This window comes from Silurus meridionalis, chromosome 23, assembly GCF_014805685.1.
Source record: "Silurus meridionalis isolate SWU-2019-XX chromosome 23, ASM1480568v1, whole genome shotgun sequence".
Lineage (NCBI taxonomy): Eukaryota > Metazoa > Chordata > Actinopteri > Siluriformes > Siluridae > Silurus > Silurus meridionalis.
Window position 1 is genome coordinate 22,851,901 of NC_060906.1, and position 22,225 is coordinate 22,874,125.

At 38.8% G+C, this 22,225-nt stretch overlaps 1 protein-coding gene across 1 annotated transcript in view; it reads left to right on the forward strand.

Annotated features, from left to right (window-relative positions):
* syne1a (spectrin repeat containing, nuclear envelope 1a) overlaps window positions 1–22,225 on the forward strand; it is a 207,901-nt gene that overhangs the window by 16,303 nt on the left and 169,373 nt on the right. Inside the window, 3 exon segments of the mRNA XM_046836299.1 lie at window positions 6,260–6,321; window positions 19,742–19,837; window positions 21,069–21,152. Coding sequence (XP_046692255.1) covers window positions 6,260–6,321; window positions 19,742–19,837; window positions 21,069–21,152 — 242 coding nt within the window.

Below are 22,225 nucleotides of genomic sequence, written 5' to 3' on the forward strand. Positions count from 1 at the left end.
TCGCGAGCATCGGTTCACTCGTGACATCGTGATGATTCAATAAAAACGGTGCAAACAAACACTAAATCTAAAAGCAGCAAATAACAGCAGCAGTAAACGATCACATTTTTGGTCACTGTTGTGGTTATCAGTGAATTATTATGCACTTCTACACCAATGCAAATTTCCTCCTTTTTTTATCGAGTTTGTTTGCTTACTGCGTTTCTCCATTTCATTCTCTTTTTATATCATTTGTCTACTACAACAGTAACTTATTTGTTTTCAGACATGATTTACTGTGGCTTTACTACGTTTAAATGCTTGTTTGACAATGTTTGTATATTGAGTTTATGCAAATATCATTAATTATATATTCTAGATGTTTATATCTTTACAAATGAACAAAATGTCTTTATTTTTGAGGTAGCAGAGCTAAAGATGTTAAGATCTTCTTGTTGCAGCAATAAAACAAATATGTTAAAAACATTGCATCACGGTACAAATGCGATGCATCGATGAGAATAAATGTTTAAATTTCAATTTAAACATTGCATTCCACATTTACTCCTAAATTTGCTCTTGCAATTTGCAATTTGCTCTCTGTAAATACCAAAAATTCCAAAAGGGGATACTTTCTTTTACACATGGCTGTAGGAATAATCATCATACAGTCTGCATACATGCATGCACTGTATCAGATCTGTGATTTGCAATAATCTGTAGAAGTCATAAAGGGATATAGAGATAGTAAAATTATAATAGTGGTCGTTTGTATGGGTGCCAATACTTTAGCATTATAGCGTAAAAAGGATTAAATATTTTTGTGTGTTTTTTTTACTATAGCAAAAATAAACTCTATATTGCTTTATTTATAGCTTAATCACTATATAGACTTATGTGTGGTACTAATCCCGGACTGTATAATGTTATTGGGATATACATAGAGATGTTTTCACTTCCTAAGCTGTTTTTCCAGAAGATTTAAAAAGAAAACTTCAGCAAAAATGAAATCAGTGATGTGGTGGTTAGACCTCAGTCCGATTCATACTGAGTGAGGCATAAATGACGTGAGAATACAAGGTCTCAGTGACGTCCCTCATTTGTTCAAGATCTGATTGGTTAGATCGAGAGAAAGAGGGAGAAAGGCAGAAGAGGTCCTTTTGCCTTTTTTGTGGATTTTCACAGATGGTGGGAGGGAAAGAGAAAGAGAGAGAGAGAGAGAGAGAGAGAGAGATAGAGAGAGAGAGAGAGAGAGAGAGAGAGAGAGAGAGAGAGAGAGAGAGAGAGAGAGAGAGAGAGAGAGAGAGGGAGAGAGAGAGAGAGAGAGAGAGAGAGAGAGAGAGAGAGAGAGAGAGAGAGAGAGAGAGAGAGATTGGTGTTCCAATTTCACATCTCTTGCGCACATTCCCTCAGTGTCCTCAGTGGACAAAACATGGCTAGATCTCACTGAAGAGGTGAAGAATAATTGAAGGACAATTTTGAAACTAGCAATAAAGCAGTAAGTGGAGGACGAGGACCAGGAGGAGCGGGTTCAGGTATTCATCAATGCTTGAGGACCTGGGACACCGGGGACATCCAGGACACGTAAATGAGCGTCATGGCACAAACGCAGTCTTTGAACTTAGTGCCAGGCTTGTCGCAGTGCTTGCGTGGTAAGAGTTTATGTTCTACACAGTGGATGTGGGGGGTGTGTTTATTTATGCACTGGTTGGTTAGAGGTTTAATGGAGTGTTGAGGTGTGTCTTGGACGTCTGTAGGAATTTCTGCATGCATGCGCTGTCATTAATGGGGAATTAAGTCTGATGAACGTTTGTGTGCATATGAATTATAATAATGAGGTACTTGAAGCATGTCTGGTTATTCCAGCAAAAATTCATGAATAAGACACAATATTTGTTCCATTTTCTTTTAAGAACGTGTCTACACTAGGAAGTTTTCACTTGCTGTGGAAAAGCAGTCAGATATGAAGCTTGCATGGCAAAGAAATGTTTTTCCTTCATCCTTAGTAACTGCCTGGTCAGGATTACTGAGATCTGAATGAGGCTGCTGGTGTAGTAAATGTTAGAAATGTTGTATGTGAGATCACAATATGGGCAATATGGTGCTTCTTTTTGATTCTATTCCACATTTAGTATCCAATTTACTCTAATACCCTCCACTCTTAACTATATATATCTAGAAAAAATGTTATACTAGATTTTTGTGGAGATTTTTTGCTCCTTCAGTCGAAAGAGTGTTAAAAAAGTCAGATACGGAAGTTGATAAGGCGAGGAGGCCTGGGGTGCAGTCAGCGTTCACATTCATCCCAAAGTTGAACAATAGCTCCACAGTAGGCCACTTGAGATCTTCCATTCTAAAACATGTACAGCATATCTTCATGAAGTCGGCTTTGTGCAGGTCTCCTTTTTCAGGTGAAGGCCAAAAATTTAAAGACATCCTATATCCTACATCCTCTAGACCTCCAAATTTGTGGTAACAGTTTGGAAAACAACCATATATGGGTGGAAAAGTCGGTTGTCCCAATATTTTTGTCCACACAATATTTTTAGGATTAAGATGTTGTTGTTTTTGTTTTTTAAATCTGCATAATGTCGCCTGAATTTGATTTGATTAATTTTGAGTGATTTGGTCACCCGTTTTTCACCCACTGATTAAAGCTTCCCTCTTTCACATACATGCCTCTTGCCACAATTGTATAATGTTACCTTGATTGTTGAGAAAGAGTGTATGCTCCCCCCACCCCCCACCTCCCACCACCCACCCAGGAAGCAAAGATAACTGTGGCATCAATTACGACGCCAGCAATCGAAATTGTGACCCTTGGAAAATGGAGCAGTAGTTTTTGTGCTACTTGGAACCTGAAAACTTTTTTCTTGAGAAAGCACAATGTGTTCATTTATTATATACCTTTATATATAAAATGATTTAATGACATGTACATATGTTGACAGATTTATTTGTTTTTCTGTCTGTCGCATTATATTGGAGTTCAATCAAAAGAAAACCTCACCGCAGTAAATACATAAAGTGTTTAAACCAAAACCGGTACAGTTCAGGAACAACATCTTATAGACAGATGAGATAAAGATTGTGTAAAAGAAAAGATTGTGGAGAAGGAAAGGAACTGCTCATGATCTCAAGCACACCACTCACTCTTTCGACGTGGGTGTGGACAACTGCCATTGGAATGTGTTGTGATTGCTGATAAATGAGGCAGGAAATTATTTTTTATAGTCATATTATCTAGTAATTAAACCTATTAGATGGAAATACTTTGAAAGCAGCACAATTTTTTTAGGAAAAAGGTGGAAATATTGTGCAGTGGTCAATAATTCAATAACCAGAGCAGAATTTTTCTTACTGCAAGCAAATCTCCAGGCGAACAAAGAGAAATTGAAGAAAGTATCAGTAAAGGCTTGGTGGAGAACATCATCAGAGAAGGAACCCATCAGTTTGTATATGAGTTCAAGACTTCCCAGATTTGAAACTAACAAATTTGATGATAACTACTTTTGTCCAATTAATTAATTAACAGTTAAATTCTTTCTTCGCATATCCCAGCGATGTTTGGAGACGGGGTCAGAGTGCAGGGTCAGCCATGATGCAGTGCCCCTGGAGGCCCTGTAGAGGGTTAAGAGCCTTGCTCAAGGGCCCAAGGGTGGCTGCTGGATCATGCTAAGTCTTGAACTATATATATATATATATATATATATATATATATATATATATATATATATATAGTGGATCAGCATGTTTGATTTGGCACATGTTTTTACGCTGGAGGCCCTTCCTAACGCAACCCTTCCCTTTACCCGGGCTTGGGGCCGGCACTAAGGCTTTGCAACCCTAATGGCTGGGGTTGGTTCCCTGACCGGGATTGAACCGGGCCGCAGCGGTGAGAGCACCGCATCCTAACCACTAGACCACCAGGAACATATACATGTATATATATATATATATATATATATATATATATATATATATATATATATATATATATATATATATATATATATTTCTTTGTTTATTTTATCCATTTTTATTGTACATTCTTTTTCAAAATAAAAGAAAAAGATGAGGTGCATTTTATGTACAGAGTGTGTTTACGATGGCGGTTTTGTTTCCTGCCCAAAACCATGCTGACCTTAAGAGAAGAGAATCCCTTTTCACACACACACACACACACACACACACACACACACACACGCTCTCACACAAAAGAAATCATAACTCCCTTTCACCATTACTCTTTTGTCTCATCAATATTTCATCGCCCTGCTCAGCTTTAATCAAGCTATTAATTCACAAATTTCTGAATCTTCAACAAATCACTTGGACGTGCATAATACATGAGCCGTCTTCTCTCTCTCTCTCTCTCACACACACACACACACACACATTATACACATTATACGCATGACACAGTGACCGACTTCCACTGTGTAATCTATCAGACAGTGCGTCATTTCATTAAGGACTCCAACGTGGTGTCGTCTGTCTCGCCTGAGCTGTTTCATATTATTTGCTCGTATCATTCGGCTCTGTTTGAGCTCTTTAAATGGTTTGCTTTTCCCTGAATAACCACCATGGCAAATCTACAGTACGGCATGTGTGTGTGTACATAATGTGACCTGGATATTGAATGATACTTTGAAAGGTCAATTGTCTTTCAATTAGATATCAGTTAAAGAAAAGCTGTTGAGTAAGGACTTCTTGGAGATGAGAGTAATGGATGATTTGTGTGGACGGACCATCACAGCTGAGTTAAAGAGATAATCCCAAGAAGAGAAATAGTGGCTTAGTGAGAATCTGTGAAGCTCTGCATGGTTCAGACGTTACTGTTTTACCTGTTATCGGGAGTATACACACACTATATGGACAAAAGTGTTGGGACACTGGATTTTTCCACCTATGCATAATGTATAACACAAGCCATTGTGATTTTCTTTAATGAAAACAATCTATTTACAGTTAAGTTTAATGCTTAAAATAAAACAGAAAATAAAATAAATAGAGCAATAAATAAGACAAACAAATACATAAACAAGTAAAAAAAATAAATCTCTTTATTGGACTACACTAGCCAAACTATTGCAATGTGAATTAATACATTGAATAAAAACAATACAAATAATAAAAATAATTATTTAATTATTACATAAACAAATTAACAGTAAAATACACTAAAGAACTGTGAAAGCATCACTCCAGTGGCAGGCCATCAGGGCCAGCAAGGCCTTCAGAATCACTAACTTTTGTTGGAATATATTTTTGTCCTTAAATATGTATAAAATTATATCTCGGATCTTTATGGAGCCTGCTTTGTGCAGGTTTATGTTTCCATGTTCAAGTTTCCATGATCATTACAATTTTCTTACGACATCCATAGACATCCTATAGACCAGTTTGGGGAACAATCACATATAGGTGGAAAAGTCGGTTGTCCCAATAAATATGTCCACACAATATTTTTAGGGTTCAGATGTTGTTGTTGTTGTTCTTGTTTTTTAACTCTGCATAATATCACCTAAATTTCAAAAGATTTTTTTATTGGTTTGATTATTGTATAAACAAATTAACAGTAATACACTAAAGAACTGTGGAAGCATCACTCCAGTGGCAGGCCATCAGGGCCAGCAAGGCCTTCAGAATCACTAACTTTCGTATACTTAAATATGTATAAAATTATTTCAAAAATTTTCTTCACATAATTTCCCAGCATTTCTCTCAGATACGCTGCTGTATCGCCACAGAGTATAAGTTTCTGTCAATCAGACTTCAGTCGTCACGTCACGTCATGTTTTGCTGTAAGTCCTTCAGATCGGCTCATGTTAGCTTTAAATCCATGCTGCTTGAAAATTGTTGCTTTAACCAATCAAATTGCAGGTTGGCCGCTCCAAGGCCCTCTAGCAGGCGTCCAGTCACATCGTCATTTTCACGTCCTTTGATTGGATGGTCAGAGGACGCACTAATCAGAACTCGCAACCCGCATCTGCAGCAAACTGTACAAATATATTCATAAAGATTTAATAGCTGTTTTTGTATTCCACAACTGCTGATCAAGCACCTCACGTTTGTCCTGCTTATCTTCCTGTTGCTCATGTGTTATTTGGTGTGTTTTTTTCTCGTTCGTATAATGTGCAAATCGCAAATAGTGAACAGTGGCATTAATGTTACAGATTAATTTGTGATAAAATTCACAAAAACGTCTGTATGAAATATATATTTTGGTGTGTGGATGTGTTACTAATGTGTTTGTTTTGTGTTGTGTTACATTTAGACGAGCAGGAAGCTGTACAGAAGCGGACTTTTACCAAATGGATCAACTCCCACCTGGCAAAGGTAAACCATGTGGAGGCTGGAGATCCACACACACACACACACACACACACACACACACACACACACACACACACACACACACACACACACACACTCTCATATCTCATAAACATACCATTCCACATTTGAACTGTGCTTGTGAGGAGGCCTGGGGTCCACTCAACATTCCAGTCCATCCCAAAAGGTGTTCAATAGGGTTCAGAGTGTTATAGCAGAAGATCTTCCACTTCAAACCCATTTAAAGCAGATCTTCATGGAGCCGGCTTTGTGCACAAGGGCATTGTCATGCTGGAACAGGTTTGGGTCTTCTAGTTTAGGTGAAGGGAAAATTCCATGCAACAACATCCAAAGTCGTTCTACACAATTGTGTTCCTTTGACGTTCTGGTAGCATTTTGGGGAAGAACCACATATGGTACACATTTTGTACAGTGTGGTTTTTTTTTCAGAAATGAACCATAGACTGACCAAGTGGTGAAATCCAAGGAACTGTACATTTATTGTTCTTTAAATGAAAGACTTGCTGCTTATAGAGTCTTAGTGGGTCATGTGTTCGCTAGTCCCGTCTCCTGGAGGTCTACAGAGCCTAAGGAATGACAGGATTAACTATAACCTTTAAATCCCAGCAATCATAAATCTATACCCCACTCAAATTCCGACACAATGCACCTTTTACAGCGCCTGGTTTCTCTGACTAAACCCTCCCTAATCTACATCTGCTCACTGACTTTCAGGGGATGTTGCAGTTATTCTACATTTTTTCATTGGATTCAGTATCAAATTAATTTCACATTTCACGTATGTATTAAACCACGATTGTTCCAAAATTTGGTCTCCATGATACAGTTGTTTTGAACAAATTGTCTAACAAACTCAGGCTTCTTTCAAGATGATGTGGGTCTTGAATGATACCATGTGACACTCAAGTGATGCATGAATCAACCCTGGTGAAGGCTTTGTGTTACTGATCAGACGTTCAGGGATTCAAGCCCCGGTATCGCCAAGCTGCTACTCTTAGGGCCCTCATGGCCGACCCTGTGCCCTGGCCCCAGCTTCCTAACATCATTGAGATATATAAAGAAAAAGTTTCAAATATAAAGCAGTTTTCTCGCTTTCTTTCTTTCTTTCTTTCTTTCTTTCTTTCTTTCTTTCTTTCTTTCTTTCTTTCTTTCTTGCTATAGCATTGTTCTTTTCTTTCTTTCTTTCTTTCTTTCTTTCTTTCTTTCTTTCTTTCTTTCTTTCTTTCTTTCTTTCTTTCTTTCTTTCTTTCTTTCTTTCTTTCTTTTGCTTCAGCATTGTTTTTTTGTTTCTTTCTTTCTATCATTTCTTCCATTTCTTCCATTTCCTCTATTTCTTTCTTCCTTCCTTCCTTCCTTCCTTCCTTCCTTCCTTCCTTCCTTCCTTCCTTCCTTCCTTCCTTCCTTCCAGTAACCCAGAGATGGGTCTTTTTTAATGATTCACAATTACGTTCAAATAGATTCAATTTCTTCATTTCACTGCTAATCCGATCTCAGGTGTTTCTGTCTCTGCAGTTTACCAATTAGCACTGGACACTCATGCCCACTTCCCGACTCGTGTGTGTGTGTGTGTGTGTGTGTGTGTGTGTGTGTGTGTTTGTGTGTGTAATTATTCCATTTCGCCGTGTTAATCTCCACCACTTAACCCATCAGTGTGCGTTAGAGAGGAGTGTGTTAGAGACTGACTGCCATCCAGCCGTCCCCACCGCAATTATCCCGCACCCTGAACCCACTCAGCCTCCTGAAAACGCTCCGGTTTGATTACTGCAGTGACACGCAACAGAAAATTCATTAGAAATGTCGATCTGTAGGCAATTGTGCTAAGACATGATATTTCATATGTCACTGAACATTAGTGTGAAGCTAAAGGCCGGCCGGGGCAAAATCAAACTGATTAATATTTAATAACTGCAGAGCGCCATGTTGCTGGTGGTTTGTTAGAATGGGGGTGGGGGCAGGGGTTTGGACACATCGCTGCTGTCAGTGAAAGCTTTAAAACCCTAATCTGTACTGATCACCTGCTTCCTGCTGTGCCTGCATGGAAATGCATTAAAGTGATTAGGCATGTCTTGGTCAAAAGGACATGGCTTTGAGACTTTTCCAAATACAGTGGAACCTCGGGTTACGAATTTAATTGGTTTCGGTACTTTATTCGTAACCTAAAAAGTTCGTATCCCGATATGCGTGGATAGACCGTGGGTGGCGATAAGAAAAGAACCGACTTGCCTGTGATTTTTTGGTGCGCGACGTTCATATCCCGAAATTTTGTTCGTAACCAGGGGCAAAAATTTTGATGAACTGCGATTCGTAACCTGAATTATACGTATGCCGGGGCGTTCGTAACCCGAGGTTCCACTGTAAAGTCTTTAATCAACGATTTTGTGAAAGTTGGAAAAAAGATAATTGTGTTGGTTAATTGCGCTCTCTTTTAAACAATATATCGATTACAGATCAGGTGTAGACTGTTAATAACAGGTTAGAAAGAATTCATAAAGATATAGAATAAATGTTTTATCAAATTTTACTGACATTTCGAGCGACCCAGGAATCCCTCCATCCCTCCAGTCCCTTGGTTAATTCAGAAGGTTTGAGAGCAAGCATTGCCAAGCTGCCACTCTTGTGGCCCCTGAGCATGACTTGAGGGTGTCGTATCACGACTAAAATTGCGGGTTAGCAGGGAACTTAAATGTAGTTGAAAAAGAAATCTTGCAGGTGTATTTTGGTTAAAACATCCAGATTGAATGCAATTTCAGTTGAATTTCAACCTGCACATTAATCACATGCACCCAGCACACTGACTGCAGGGCTGCTGAGGCCACGCCCCCTTCATGCATAAAATCCCTTCATTCCTCCGTAGAAGAATGCATCATTTCTCAAATCCTGTATGTCAGTCAAATACATAACAAATATTAAATCAATTTATCTTTAAAATCCCTTGTGCTCTGTGTAAACTATTGTGCAACTAAATTATACTAACACTTAAATCAAAAATTTCATTTTTTAAATCTGGATTAGTTGCATGTCCGCTTACGGCCCAATAAAATGTTTATATTTGTACCTGTATATGATACAGTTTATATACATTTCCACACATTTCTAATTAATTCCTGCTAAGTTTTCACAATGTTTCACAATGAGTGCTGAACTGTTTGTTGGTGATCAGTAGATCCATCAGTAAATCCACCAAGCGGCAATCAAAACAGGTTTAAAACAGGGCGTGCGATTGGTGGATTGCTGCGTGTTCGCCCGGTTATGTTTTTATCCTCGTAAATAAAAAGGAACGACTGATTTCGCGAAATCTAGAGTAAAAAGTGAGAGATTGGACTTGTAGCGAAGTTAAAGTCTCTTCATCTGGAAATTCTTCGAAAAAGTACAAATACACCAAAAAGCTACTTAAATACATTTGATTCCACTTGAAGATCTAAATCCTTTGTTTTTGGCACAATTCTTTGTACTGGATAGACGTGTGAAACAAATTGACAGATGATCCATAAACCAGCCTGTCTGCTTCCTAAAGCTCCTGAGCAGGATCTGCATCATTCTATGCACTGAGCTTCTCTCTCCTGAATAAATGAGCAGATGGGCAGTTTCTATTAAATTATTCAGCCAATGTAGAGAACAGTACATTCCAGTATATAGTCAGTGCTTTTATGATTTCTTAGTATTCAGATTTTCATTCTTTTATGTTTCATTCTTGTGGCAAATCTTCCTGTTTAATTGTTCAGAACAATTTCCCAACCTGTCCACCAACACACACGCTGATCGGCCTGAATAAAATCATTCGATTAGTCATCCAGGATCTATTCCCGCTTCCATATTGCCGGTTGCCTCCTTTATGAGAACTCCTGCTGCATACCTTTTCCTATAATTCCACTCTTTCTCTCGGTGTCTCTTCCCCAGCCTGTGCCTTTAACCTCGTCTTTTTTGGAGGGGGAAAATTGACGTTGCCGTGGTGACAGCGTTTTCACCAGTGTCTGCGGTCCAGAGCACATGGTTAAATATAGGAATGTCTCGCAATAAGGACGAAGGCATCTGAAAGTAGAAAAGCGTGGGAGACCCTTATTACTGCTGATAATCCTAATTAGAAATAATACAATGATTTGCTTCATTTCTTTTACATTCTATGCTTTACAGTGAAACTTGCAACCTTCTTTATTAAGGCGTTTTTGTTTATTTAAGCTTCTATTCGGTGTTGATTATTAATTCAAGGATTGAAAGAAAAGCAGAGAAGTGATAGGAGCAATAAAAACCCAATGTTCTGGGTGTAAATCTAGAACAATGGAAGATATAGGCTTCAGTTTTATGATGAATTTGGTTCAATGGATTTGTATAATAGTGTATCATTGATATAGAAGTCGAACATGTTCCTTCCTGGATCTTCTTCTTTCTCCTCTTGTTCTTTCGGCTGCTCCTGTTTAGGGGTCACCACAGCAGATCATCTGTCTTCATATCACTCTGTCTTTTAAATCTGTCTTTACAACCAACCACCTACACGTCTTCCCTCAACACATCCATAAACCTCCACCTTGTCTCCAAAACGTCCTACATGCGCTGTTCCTCTAATAAACTCATTTCTAGTCCTGTCCATCGTCGTCACTCCCAACGAAAACCTCAACATCTTCAGCTCTGCTACCTCCAGCTCCACCTCCTGTCTTTTACTCAATGCCACTGTCTCTAAACCATACAACATCTCAGGTCTCACCACAGTCCTATAAACTTTCCCTTTCACTCTCACAGATACTCTTCTATCACAAATCACTCCTGCTATCACTCTTCTCCACCCACTCCACCCTGCCTGCACTCTTTTCTTCACTTCTCCAACACACTCTCCATTACTTTACACTGTTGTTTTTGAAACTGAGAGCTACTTCTTGGGTACCGATTATTGTGAAGGGCTACCAGTTTGATACACACAGTTTTCAGTTTGATCCGAAATGACAAATCTGCTCAATTTAGCTTTTATTATATGTTATTCTAAATAATGAATGAATTCATCTATGTAAAGACACTAATCATGTTAATTATTTCTCATAATAATTATCAACAATGATTTAGCAAAGTAGGAAACAGCTATTTTTAGAAAAGACACCACGTTGGTGACCCCTGTTCTAGAGGCTTAACATGTTCAAGAGGCATACAAGCATGTTCTAGAGGCATACAAACATGTTCTAGAGGCATACAAACATGTCCGAGAGGCATTCAAACATGTTCAAGAGGCATACAAGCATGTTCTAGAGGGATACAAACAGAGGCATTCAAACATGTACGAGAGGCATTCAAACATGTCAGAGAGGCACACAAACTTGTTCTAGAGGCACACAAACATGTTCTAGAGGCATACAAACATGTCCGAGAGGCATTCAAACATGTTCAAGAGGCATACATGCATGTTCTAGAGGCATACAAACCTGTCCAAGAGGCATTCAATGCTTGTCCAAGAGGCATTCAAACATGTTCAAGAGGCATACAAGCATGTTCTAGAGGCATACAAACATGTCTGAGAGGCACACAAGCTTGTTCTAGAGGCACACAAGCATGTTCTAGAGGCATACGACCACGTTTCAGAGGCAAATGAGCACATTCTAGAGACATACAAGCATGTTCTAAAGGCAGCATCATTGCAGCATAATGGATGACGCATTCGCTTTTACTTTAATCTGGGACTCAAACTGCAATTGCTTTGTTCCCACACTTGAGAAGGAGCCGTCAGGTTTCAGACGCCAACGCATACTCCCTGATATACAACACAAACATTCACATTGCAGAGGTGCAAGGTTTTCTTGTGAGAAAACGAGCTTTTACGTTGAGCTCATAAGAAAAGGAATAAGTGATCACAAGAAAACATTTTTTATGTCAAGAAAATCACAAGAAAATTAAATCGTATTGACGAGAAAACAAGACTTGTGTCGAGATCATGAGAAAAGGAGGAAAGAGAACACAATGGTCGATAGCACAACAAAACGAGGTCTAGATATTAAAGTTCTGCGTCTAGCGGTGAGGACGATCGGGCAGAAGAGAAGAGGAAAATGAAGGTCGTTAGAAAAGCAAGCGAGACACATAGAGGTGACTTTCTGCCTTAGTTACCTCTCAAAGGTCTACCCCCAACACCCCTCTCTCTCACCCCCCCTTCTCTACTCGCATGATGCAAATTATCTTCTCTGGTGAATCCCCAGCTCTCTAATTCATCGCCTCGAGGCACGAGATTAATCGTTACTGTTATTAAGATAACACTGAACGAGGACACGAACTCAAACTGTCCCTTTTTGCTCGTTTCTCTCTCCGCAGGTGTAACAGAAAAGGATTACTAAATGAGATTCAGGGTTCATATTAATATTTGGGCAATTACTCGAGTGGAATTAGATTGATCTTTGGTGTGAAGGGGGAGAAGGAGGATGTTAGCATGGAAATTACAAGTCACACAAGCTGTCACACTATTCAAGATTCAAGATTTTTTTATTTGTCACTTAAAGTACAGGGGCAAATATATATAAGCGACGTTTTCAGCAGTATGTTGTTCTTTCCCAAACAATCGCAAAGCAGAATGCACACAGTCATATCGGACGTCTTCGGATGCAGTATTAGGGTTGGAGTGGAAGATCTTCAGCTATAGAGCTCCAAACCTCAATAAAAATCTTTGGGCCGAATTGAATTGACACCCCAGGCCTCCTCATCTCACTAACACCCATGTTCTTGAATGAATCTCCTACAAATCTTCACACAATCTAGTGGTACATCTTCCCAAAAGAATGGAGCTTATCATTATCAAGGGACTAAATGTGGAATGCTCTCAGGTGTCCACAAACTTTTACCTACCGTGTGTATGTGCGAGAATGTTGAAGATATGAGGAAGATACAACTACAGGATATTATCTTCACACTAAAGTGCTGTGAGATGCTACAGATTTTGCTCTCGATTTGGATTAAAAATAATAATTAGTGGTTTGCGTTTATAGGTTTTTGCGCTCCTTTTTTTTTTTTTTCTTTCTTCATTTGCGCCCGGAGCCTCAATTTGTTTGTGTCGTTCAACACATACGTACAGAAATGTGAGTGAAAGTAAAAAAAAAAAAAAAGCGAAGAGACGGAGGGACTCGAGGAGGATGAATCCTCCCTTCATCTGCCTGAGAGCGTTAGTGTGATTAGGGATGAGAGGAATTCGAGAGGAGAAGGAGATGATGGGCAGAATCGTGTGTGTGTGTAAAAGTGTGTGTGTGTGTATGTGTGTGTGTGTGTGTGTGTGTTTGTGAGACAGATAGGAAGGGAACTCTCGGTTTTAGTTGTGACAAATCCTCTTATAAAGGGTTAGGGCTTAATTACGGGGATGCTCAGCATCGTAAACTCGGGGCTCACACTGCTGACAGCAGAGCTTGACTAGTGTCTGATTTTTAAAATTTTTTTTTCTTTTCTTTTCTTTCTAATTAAATTTTTTTATTTAATTTAATTTAATTTAATTTAATTTAATTTAATTTAATTTAATTTAATTTAATTTAATTTAATTTAATTTTTATTTCATTTCATTTCATTTCATTTCATTTCATTTTATTTTATTTTATTTTATTTTATTTTATTATTGTGTTGTATTTTATTGTCCCCCTCATACCCCCAGCTGCAGCAGCCCAGCTCAGCACTCCAGCTCTGCCCTCACAGTTCTCGGTTTAATTGGCCGACACAGGCACAAAGCCACGGAGCATTTAGGAGGCTTCAAACATCCTATTAAAGCTCTTTATCTCCATCCCACGTGCCGAGTCTGGAAGAGATGCAACCGCCATATGGAAAACAGGGATGTGTCAAGAGGGAAAAGCACTCATCATATCATTCGCTTTCTCTCGTTCACTCCTTCTCTCTCTTTCCCTCTTTTCTCAGTTTTTCAGGTTTCAGGTGCTTTTTTTGGCATGACACTATAGTTTTCACAGACAGATAGATCTCTCTTTCTCTCTCTCTTTCTTTCTCTCTCTCTTTCTCTATCTCTTTCTATCTCCCTTTATCTCTCACTTTCTCTCTCTTTCTCTCTCACTTTGTCTCTCTGTCTTTATTTTGTCTCTCTCAAGATTCAAGATTCAAAGGTTGCTTTATTGGCATGACAAATACTGACTATCTATCTATCTATCTATCTATCTATCTATCTATCTATCTATCTATCTATCTATCTATCTATCTATCTATCTATCTATCTATCTATCTATCTATCTATCTATCTATCTATCTATCTATCTTTCAATTTATATCTATGTTTTCCTGCCTCTCTCTCTCTCTCTCTCTCTCTCTCTCTCTCTCTCTCTCTCTCTCTTTCCTCCCTCTTTTCTCAGTTTTTCAGGTTTCAGCTCACTTTCTCTCTCTCTTTCTCTGTCCCCTGTTTTTCAGGCATCAGGTGCTTTTTTTGGCATAACATTATATTTTCATAGCCAGATAGAACTCCCTTTATCTTTCTCTTTGTCTCTCTATCACTCTCAATCACTTTCTACTGTATACCTCTCTCTATCTTTCTATCTCCGTTTCTCGCTGCCTTTCTCAATTTCTTATTCTCTCTCTGCCTCTCCTTCCTTTTTCAGGTTTCAGGTGCTCTTTTGGCATCTCTCTTTGTCCCTATTGTTCTCTCTCTCTCTCTCTCTCTCTCTCTCTCTCTCTCTCTCTCTCTCTCTATCTATCTATCTATCTATCTATCTATCTCTCTATCTATCTATCTATCTTTCAATTTATATCTATGTTTTCCTGCCTCTCTCTCTCTCTCTCTCACTTTGTCTCTCTGTCTTTATTTTGTCTCTCTCAAGATTCAAGATTCAAAGGTTGCTTTATTGGCATGACAAATACTGACATCTATCTATCTATCTATCTATCTATCTATCTATCTATCTATCTATCTATCTATCTATCTATCTATCTATCTATCTATCTATCTATCTATCTATCTATCTATCTATCTATCTATCTATTTATATCTATGTTTTCCTGCCTCTCTCTCTCTCTCTCTCTCTCTCTCTCTCTCTCTCTCTCTCTCTCTCTCTCTCTCTCTCTTTCCTCCCTCTTTTCTCAGTTTTTCAGGTTTCAGGTCACTTTCTCTCTCTCTTTCTCTGTCCCCTGTTTTTCAGGCATCAGGTGCTTTTTGGCATAACATTATATTTTCATAGCCAGATAGAACTCCTTTATCTTTCTCTTTGTCTCTCTATCACTCTCAATCACTTTCTACTGTATACCTCTCTCTATCTTTCTATCTCCGTTTCTCGCTGCCTTTCTCAATTTCTTATTCTCTCTCTGCCTCTCCTTCCTTTTTCAGGTTTCAGGTGCTCTTTTGGCATCTCTCTTTGTCCCTATTGTTCTCTCTCTCTCTCTCTCTCTCTCTCTCTCTCTCTCTCTCTCTCTCTCTCTATCTATCTATCTATCTATCTATCATCTATCTATCTATCTATCTGTCTATTTTGTTTCCTTTTCCCCTGCCTGTCTCACTTTCTATCTATCTATCTATCTATCTATCTATCTATCTATCTATCTATCTATCTATCTATCTATCTATCTATCTATCTATCTATCTATCTGTCTGTCTGTCTGTCTGTCTGTCTGTCTGTCTGTCTGTCTGTCTGTCATTTATATTGTGGATGTTTGTAGAAGGAAGGAAGTAATTGAATATGTGCAGAATAAAGGAGTCTCCAGTGTTACAGTTTTTCTCAGTTGCTTTGAGTGTTTCTCAGATCAGAAATGAAATTCTGAAAACGACTTGTTCAACCTCCACATCATTTAGTCACTTGTGCTCATCATAAAAACATTTCTTGTTGCTTTGATCAAACTGTGAAAGCTTCAGTACATTAATATAATGGATTGTGTTCGAGTGTCTGCTGTTTCCTACAGTATCAGTTGTTTATGTTCATGTTGATTAAAATATATTTTACTGGTTTCACCTGAATAGTTTTAACCCCCGAAACATCTCAGCATCAGTTCATTGTAAGTCAGTGAATGTAAAATTGTTAAACCAGTCGTCAGAATCTGTCATCTAACATTTCTATTACACTTTTATTAGTAAATGTGTTGAACTGATGAATTGTGCAGATGAATCTTGAACGTCACTAATGAAGGCGAGTGAACGACATCAGATCAACCAATCATCAACCAGTTCTCTAAAACAGGTCAAAGGTGAATCTGGTGAATCTTCAGTTGGAGAGTGAAAACAGACAAAACACAGAATTCTACATTCTGAAAATGGATGAAGTAGGAAACATCTGAACATCAGTACATTACAGTAAAAGTGTGAATCCTGTTCATCTCTTACGATCAATATAAATCAAATATCCAATTAAATAAATGAATTTGTGCTGAAATTCATCGAACCCCAAACAGAAGGAAGTCTAATTTTGTGTATTTTCAGTCGCTGTGATCCAAAACATAGTTTATATGAAGAAACACTGAAACTGTGCAGCATCACACTGAAAACATGAAGAAACATTCTGATGATTTTGTTTGTGAACAATGACGAAGGGACTTTTCATTCTGATGGGAATGAGATGTTCATCACACAAATACTTACTTTAGAGAGATGAATTGAGGATTTTGAGAAAAGTACAGACTTTTGCAAGAAATCCAGTGTGTTGTTCTGTTTGTAGAAATAGTGTTGAGAAATGCACTTTACTGGTTTACAGATATTAATGATGATACGAGAAAAACTCCAAAGCCACTGAGAAGACTGTAAGAGGTGATGATATAGCTAAACTTCAGGACAGAGGGGTTTATGTTTATGACTGCTTATAGCTGCTGTAAAATATGATTATTATTGTTTAAAGGGAATAAAGGGATTTGTGCTCTTTACTCACCGCCCTGACAATCAATTCTAATCAATTACGACTCGGGGACGGGAAATTCGCCGAAGTCGGCGTGATTTATTCTCTCAATAAGCGTGTCTCTGCTTTTCACTTCTGTTTTTCATCACGATCGGCCCGAGTGCAGCTTTTCCCCACATCTAATCCCCCCATTAAGTGAATTTAACTTCAATTATTTTCTGAATTATCACAGAGCTAATTGGTGTTTCACACTCACTCCTCCTGCAGTCCGTCTCACTACTGTCTCCAAAACACACTCCTCTCCTCCTCCTCCTCCCCCTCTCTCCCGCTCTCTCTGTCTCTCTCCATCGCTCCCTCTCTATTTTTCTCTCTTAAATAAAAATCCTTTTCCATTCTTTTCGAATTAAAAACTAATTCTTTTTCAATTCTTTCTTCTTCTCACTCTTTCTCTTTCATTCTCTTCCTTTCTCTCGCTCTTTCTTTTTTTCTCTCACCTGTTTCGTCTTCTCTCCATCTTTCTCTGCCTCACTCACACCTTATGTGTCTCACATGCTCTCTTTTTCTGTCTCATTCTATTTTTATCTCTCTGTCTCTCTCTCTTCTCTCTCTCTCTCTCTCTCTCTCTCTCTCTCTCAGACAAAAAAGTCCTTTTTGTCTGCTTTTCTGTTTTTTTCTTTAAAAGTTTTATATACAGTAAATTGCTGTCTGTTTCTTTTCTCTTTCAGACTGTATTCCATTTTTTTACTTCGCTCTCTCTTTCTTTCTCTACCTCTCACCATCTTTTTCTCATTCAATGTTTTCTCTCTGTTTTTTCTCTCTGTCTGTCTGTCTGTCTCAGTTTCAGCTCTTATGTGTCTCGCTTGCTGTTTTTTCCTATTTGTGTGTATTATTCTCTCTCTCTGTTTCTCTCTGTTTTATTCTCTCCCTGTTTTACCCTCTTTCTCTTTATCTCTGTCTCCCGAGGACTCCTTATTCTTTCTTTGTCTCACTCTGTCTCTCACTTGTCTTTCTCTCTTTCCATGTCTTTCTCTCTGTTTCTATTCTCTTTTCTCTCTCACTCTGTCTCTCTGTCTTTCCCTGTCTCTGTGCCTCACCTCTAATGCATCCCACTCGTTTTCTATCCTTTCCTCTACTCGTCTACCTTATATTTTCTCTCTCTCTTTTTAACGTTTTCTCTCTTTGCCTCTAACTCTTACTCTCTCTTTCTCTGTCCCTCTTTCTTTCTCTCACCGTTTCAGGCTCTTGTTAGCTATCTTTCTATCTTGGTCTGTCATTCCTTTTCTCAGTTTTTTCAGTGTCACTAAATTTATCTCTGTCCTTATCCCTCGATCTCTGTCTCGCTCCCTGTATCTTTTTTCCTTTTGGTTTCTCTCTGTCCATCTCTCTCTCTCTCTCTCTCTCTCTCTCTCTCTCTCTCTCTCTCTCTCTCTCACACACAAATTAAGTCTCTCTGAATTACTTTGCTACCCGGTTTCTGCTTCGCTTCTGCAAATCCCTTCTGTGTGATGGGTGATTTCGGTGGAATCCTGTGTGTGTGTGTGTGTGTGTGTGTGTGTGTGTGTGTGTGTGTGTGTGTGTGTGTGGTGGATTAGTGAAAAGAAAAGACTACATCGGGTCAGACGGTTTGTCATTTTTCTTCCCTGCATCAGCACTTTTTCTCCTCGGAGCTATAAGAAGGCAGATCTGTCCTCCGTCTGCATTATGACGAGAATGAAAAAATGTCTCTTTTGTCAGCACAAAAACAGGATTTATAGTAAGAAGATTTTATAGTGTCCTGGTTCACTGTCTGGACATTTCATTCCACTTTCCATTCCACTTTATTATTAACTCCATTTACTTTACTATTATCTACATTTTATTTATAGGAGGTTCTGCTCACACACACACACACACACACACACACACACACACACACACACACACACACACACACACACACACACACACACACATTTAACACTAACAATTCCACACTAACTACTGAAGCTGCTCATCTTCCTGCTGGTGTTCTCTGGAATTCCTTACTGCTAGAATTTAAAGTCTTCACCTTCATCATTCATTTACCGCCACTCTTTTTCTTCCTTTCTTCCCATCATTTTTGTTCTGTTCCTCCTTCTTTTTATTTTGCATTGATTAATTTCTATCTTTCTTTTTTCTTTCTTTTTTTTTTTTTTTTACAAATAAAACAAAATAATTTGAAAGAAAGGGAAATTGAAATGGAATAAAGAAAGAAAGAAAGAAAGAAAGAAAGAAAGAAAGAAAGAAAGAAAGAAAGAAAGAAAGAAAAAAGAAAAAAGAAGAAAGAAAGAAAGAAAGAAAGAAAGAAAGAAAGAAAGAAAGAAAGAAAGAAATGACAGGAAAACATTGAGAAAAAAATAATTAAAGGGAAAAAAAACTAAATATAGAGTCTCTATTAATAAAGAATTATTTATCAATAAAGAACTTTTTTTTCATCCCTCTGTCCTTTTATTTTCTTCTCTTTTTTGCCCATCTTCTCCCTTCCTTCCTTCCTTCCTTCCTTCCTTCCTTCCTTCCTTCCTTCCTTCCTTCCTTCCTTCTTTCTTTCTTTCTTTCTTTAAACACCTGCGCTACGTTATTGTTTGCGTCTGGTTGTGATTGTTATATATATTTTTGCCCCTGGGCAGCATGACCCGCCCCTGGTGGTGACGGATCTGTATGAGGACATTAAGGATGGCGTGATGCTGTTAGCACTTCTGGAAGTTTTATCCGGACAGACGCTGGTAAGAATTCAGACTTATTTTGAATATAAATCATATAAATCGTTCTGTTCAGAGTGCATTTATTCCTTTATTCCTTTATTCCTTGATTTCATTATAACAATATTTACATTATGCACATGGTATGTGTCTCTGTCCATCAATCTGTCTGTCCTGCTGTCTGTCCATTTTGCTTTGAGTCATGTACCTTTTGGTCTGTCTTTCTTTCTGTCCAGGTTTCATCTGTGTCTCTATCTATCTATCTATCTATCTATCTATCTATCTATCTATCTATCTATCTATCTATCTATCTATCTGTCTGTCTGTCTGTCTGTCTGTCTGTCTGTCTGTCTGTCTGTCTGTCTGTCTGTCTGTCTGTCTGTCCGTCCGTCCGTCCGTCCGTGTGTGTGTGTGTGTGTGTGTGTGTGTGTGTGTGTGCATACCTTACCACTAATCTAGGATTCTTTTTCCTATGTATGTCTATTTATTTGTCTGTCTATCAGTCTCTCTTTCTCTCTTATTGTGTATCTGGCTATCAGCTTATTTGTTATTCTACCTGTCTGTCTGTCTGTCTGTCTGTCTGTCTGTCTGTCTGTCTGTCTGTCTGTCTGTCTGTCTGTCTGTCTGTCTGTCTGTCTTTTTGTTAGTCCATATATCATCTCTATGTCTGTTTGTTTATTTGCTTGTATACCTGTTTGTCTGTCCAACCATCTGTCTAGGTTTTTATCAGTCTATCTGTCTATGCAAACGTTATTTTTTTTATATCTATTTGTATCTATTTTTATATACTTTCTCCACACTATTGAAGGGCACTAATATTTATAACTCTGAATGCAGTTAAAGACTAAATTTGAATATCTGGGGTATGAAAATAACCAGTGGCCTATTTCTTGTCTAGACAGGATTTATATAGGACTCCGCTCGACACACACACACACACACACACACACACATGCATGCATGATCAGGGTTCTCCCATAAGGCCCGAGTTGCCTCAGGTCCATGGTATGTTGCATAAAATAGTTGCCGCTTTGGGTTTTCGTTTGCCACCATTTCATTTATCCACGTCTTTACATCTGGTGCTTTTTATGTTAATCACAAACTCCAGCTACGCCGCATGTCTTTGTTTCCACACGTCTATCAGACCATACTCTCTCGGCTTGTAATGAAATGTTCTTTCCTTCTCTTTTTTCCCCCTCCTTCCCTCCTTGGTCCTTTCATGGTATCCGTGTGTCTTCCTCGGCCCTCACGGCAGCCGTGCGAGCAGGGCCGCAAGCTCAGGAGAATCCACTGGCTGGCCAACGTGGGAACGGCCTTGCACTTTCTCGAGGGCAGAAGGGTAAGCTCACTCCTTTCCCAGAGTGCTCTGCTCAGGTGAAGCGCTTCGGGACAAAACAGCTCGCCTTGACCTGCATAACCTTGACAGCCCTCCACCCCTTCCTCTTCCCCTCCTTTCCTCCTTTCTCCCTCACATTGCCTTTTTCTCTCTTTCCCTCTCCCCTGTTTCCTCCTCCAGAGAGACCCTCGCTCAACTCAATACACGCTTTTGTTCTTCATCCATCCGGAACTTTGCTGCTTTCTCGCATCCTCACCAAAACACAGTGTACTTTATCACTTTTCATTTGGTCCAACAGATCATCATCCAAAAATCATCATCTATATTACGTAATATACAAAGGCATAATCAACAACATGGTGAAATTATGCTACTTTGGGTGCCAATATTTTTGAACCCTGCAAAAGGTTTGATTGCTTTGATTCTGGCCATCACATAAAGGGAGCCAATAATTGTAGCGTTTCTAAATAAAGTAATTCCTTTAATACCACATCATTCAGGAAATAACCACAGACTTTTTATCTATTTATAGCTACATATTGTAACATGATGACCGGAACAGTGGTAGTAGAATCCATATGCGGTTTATTTAACAACTGACACACGTAATCCAAAACATAGCAACAGACAAGAAGGTCTGGTACGGAATAAGGGCATGAAGTAGGAAAAAAAAAATGGTTGGCACAAAGAAAGTTTAGGAACAATAGCAAGGGTCGGTACACAGAATATTATAGAACATGGACTAAAGAACGGCTCAGTACACAATAAACAACAAAATACTTTGCAATGTCTGGTGGCGTTGGTGTAGCAAAAGGAAGGCTTCCCCCCACATCCCTACTGCCTTCTTAGGAACACCTCCAGGGGTTCTCTTTTGGAGTTGGCCTCAAGCCAGTGGAGCTGGTTGTTTGGGGTGTTCTCTGTGAAAGTCCTCAGTAAGGGTGGGATCCAGAATGTCCTCTTTATCCACCCAGCATTGTTTTTCTGGCACATACCTCTCCCAATCCACCGGATATTGGAGTTTGTCTCCACTATGTACCATGTATGCTGTGTCCTTATCTCCAAAGGGGGTGGTGGTA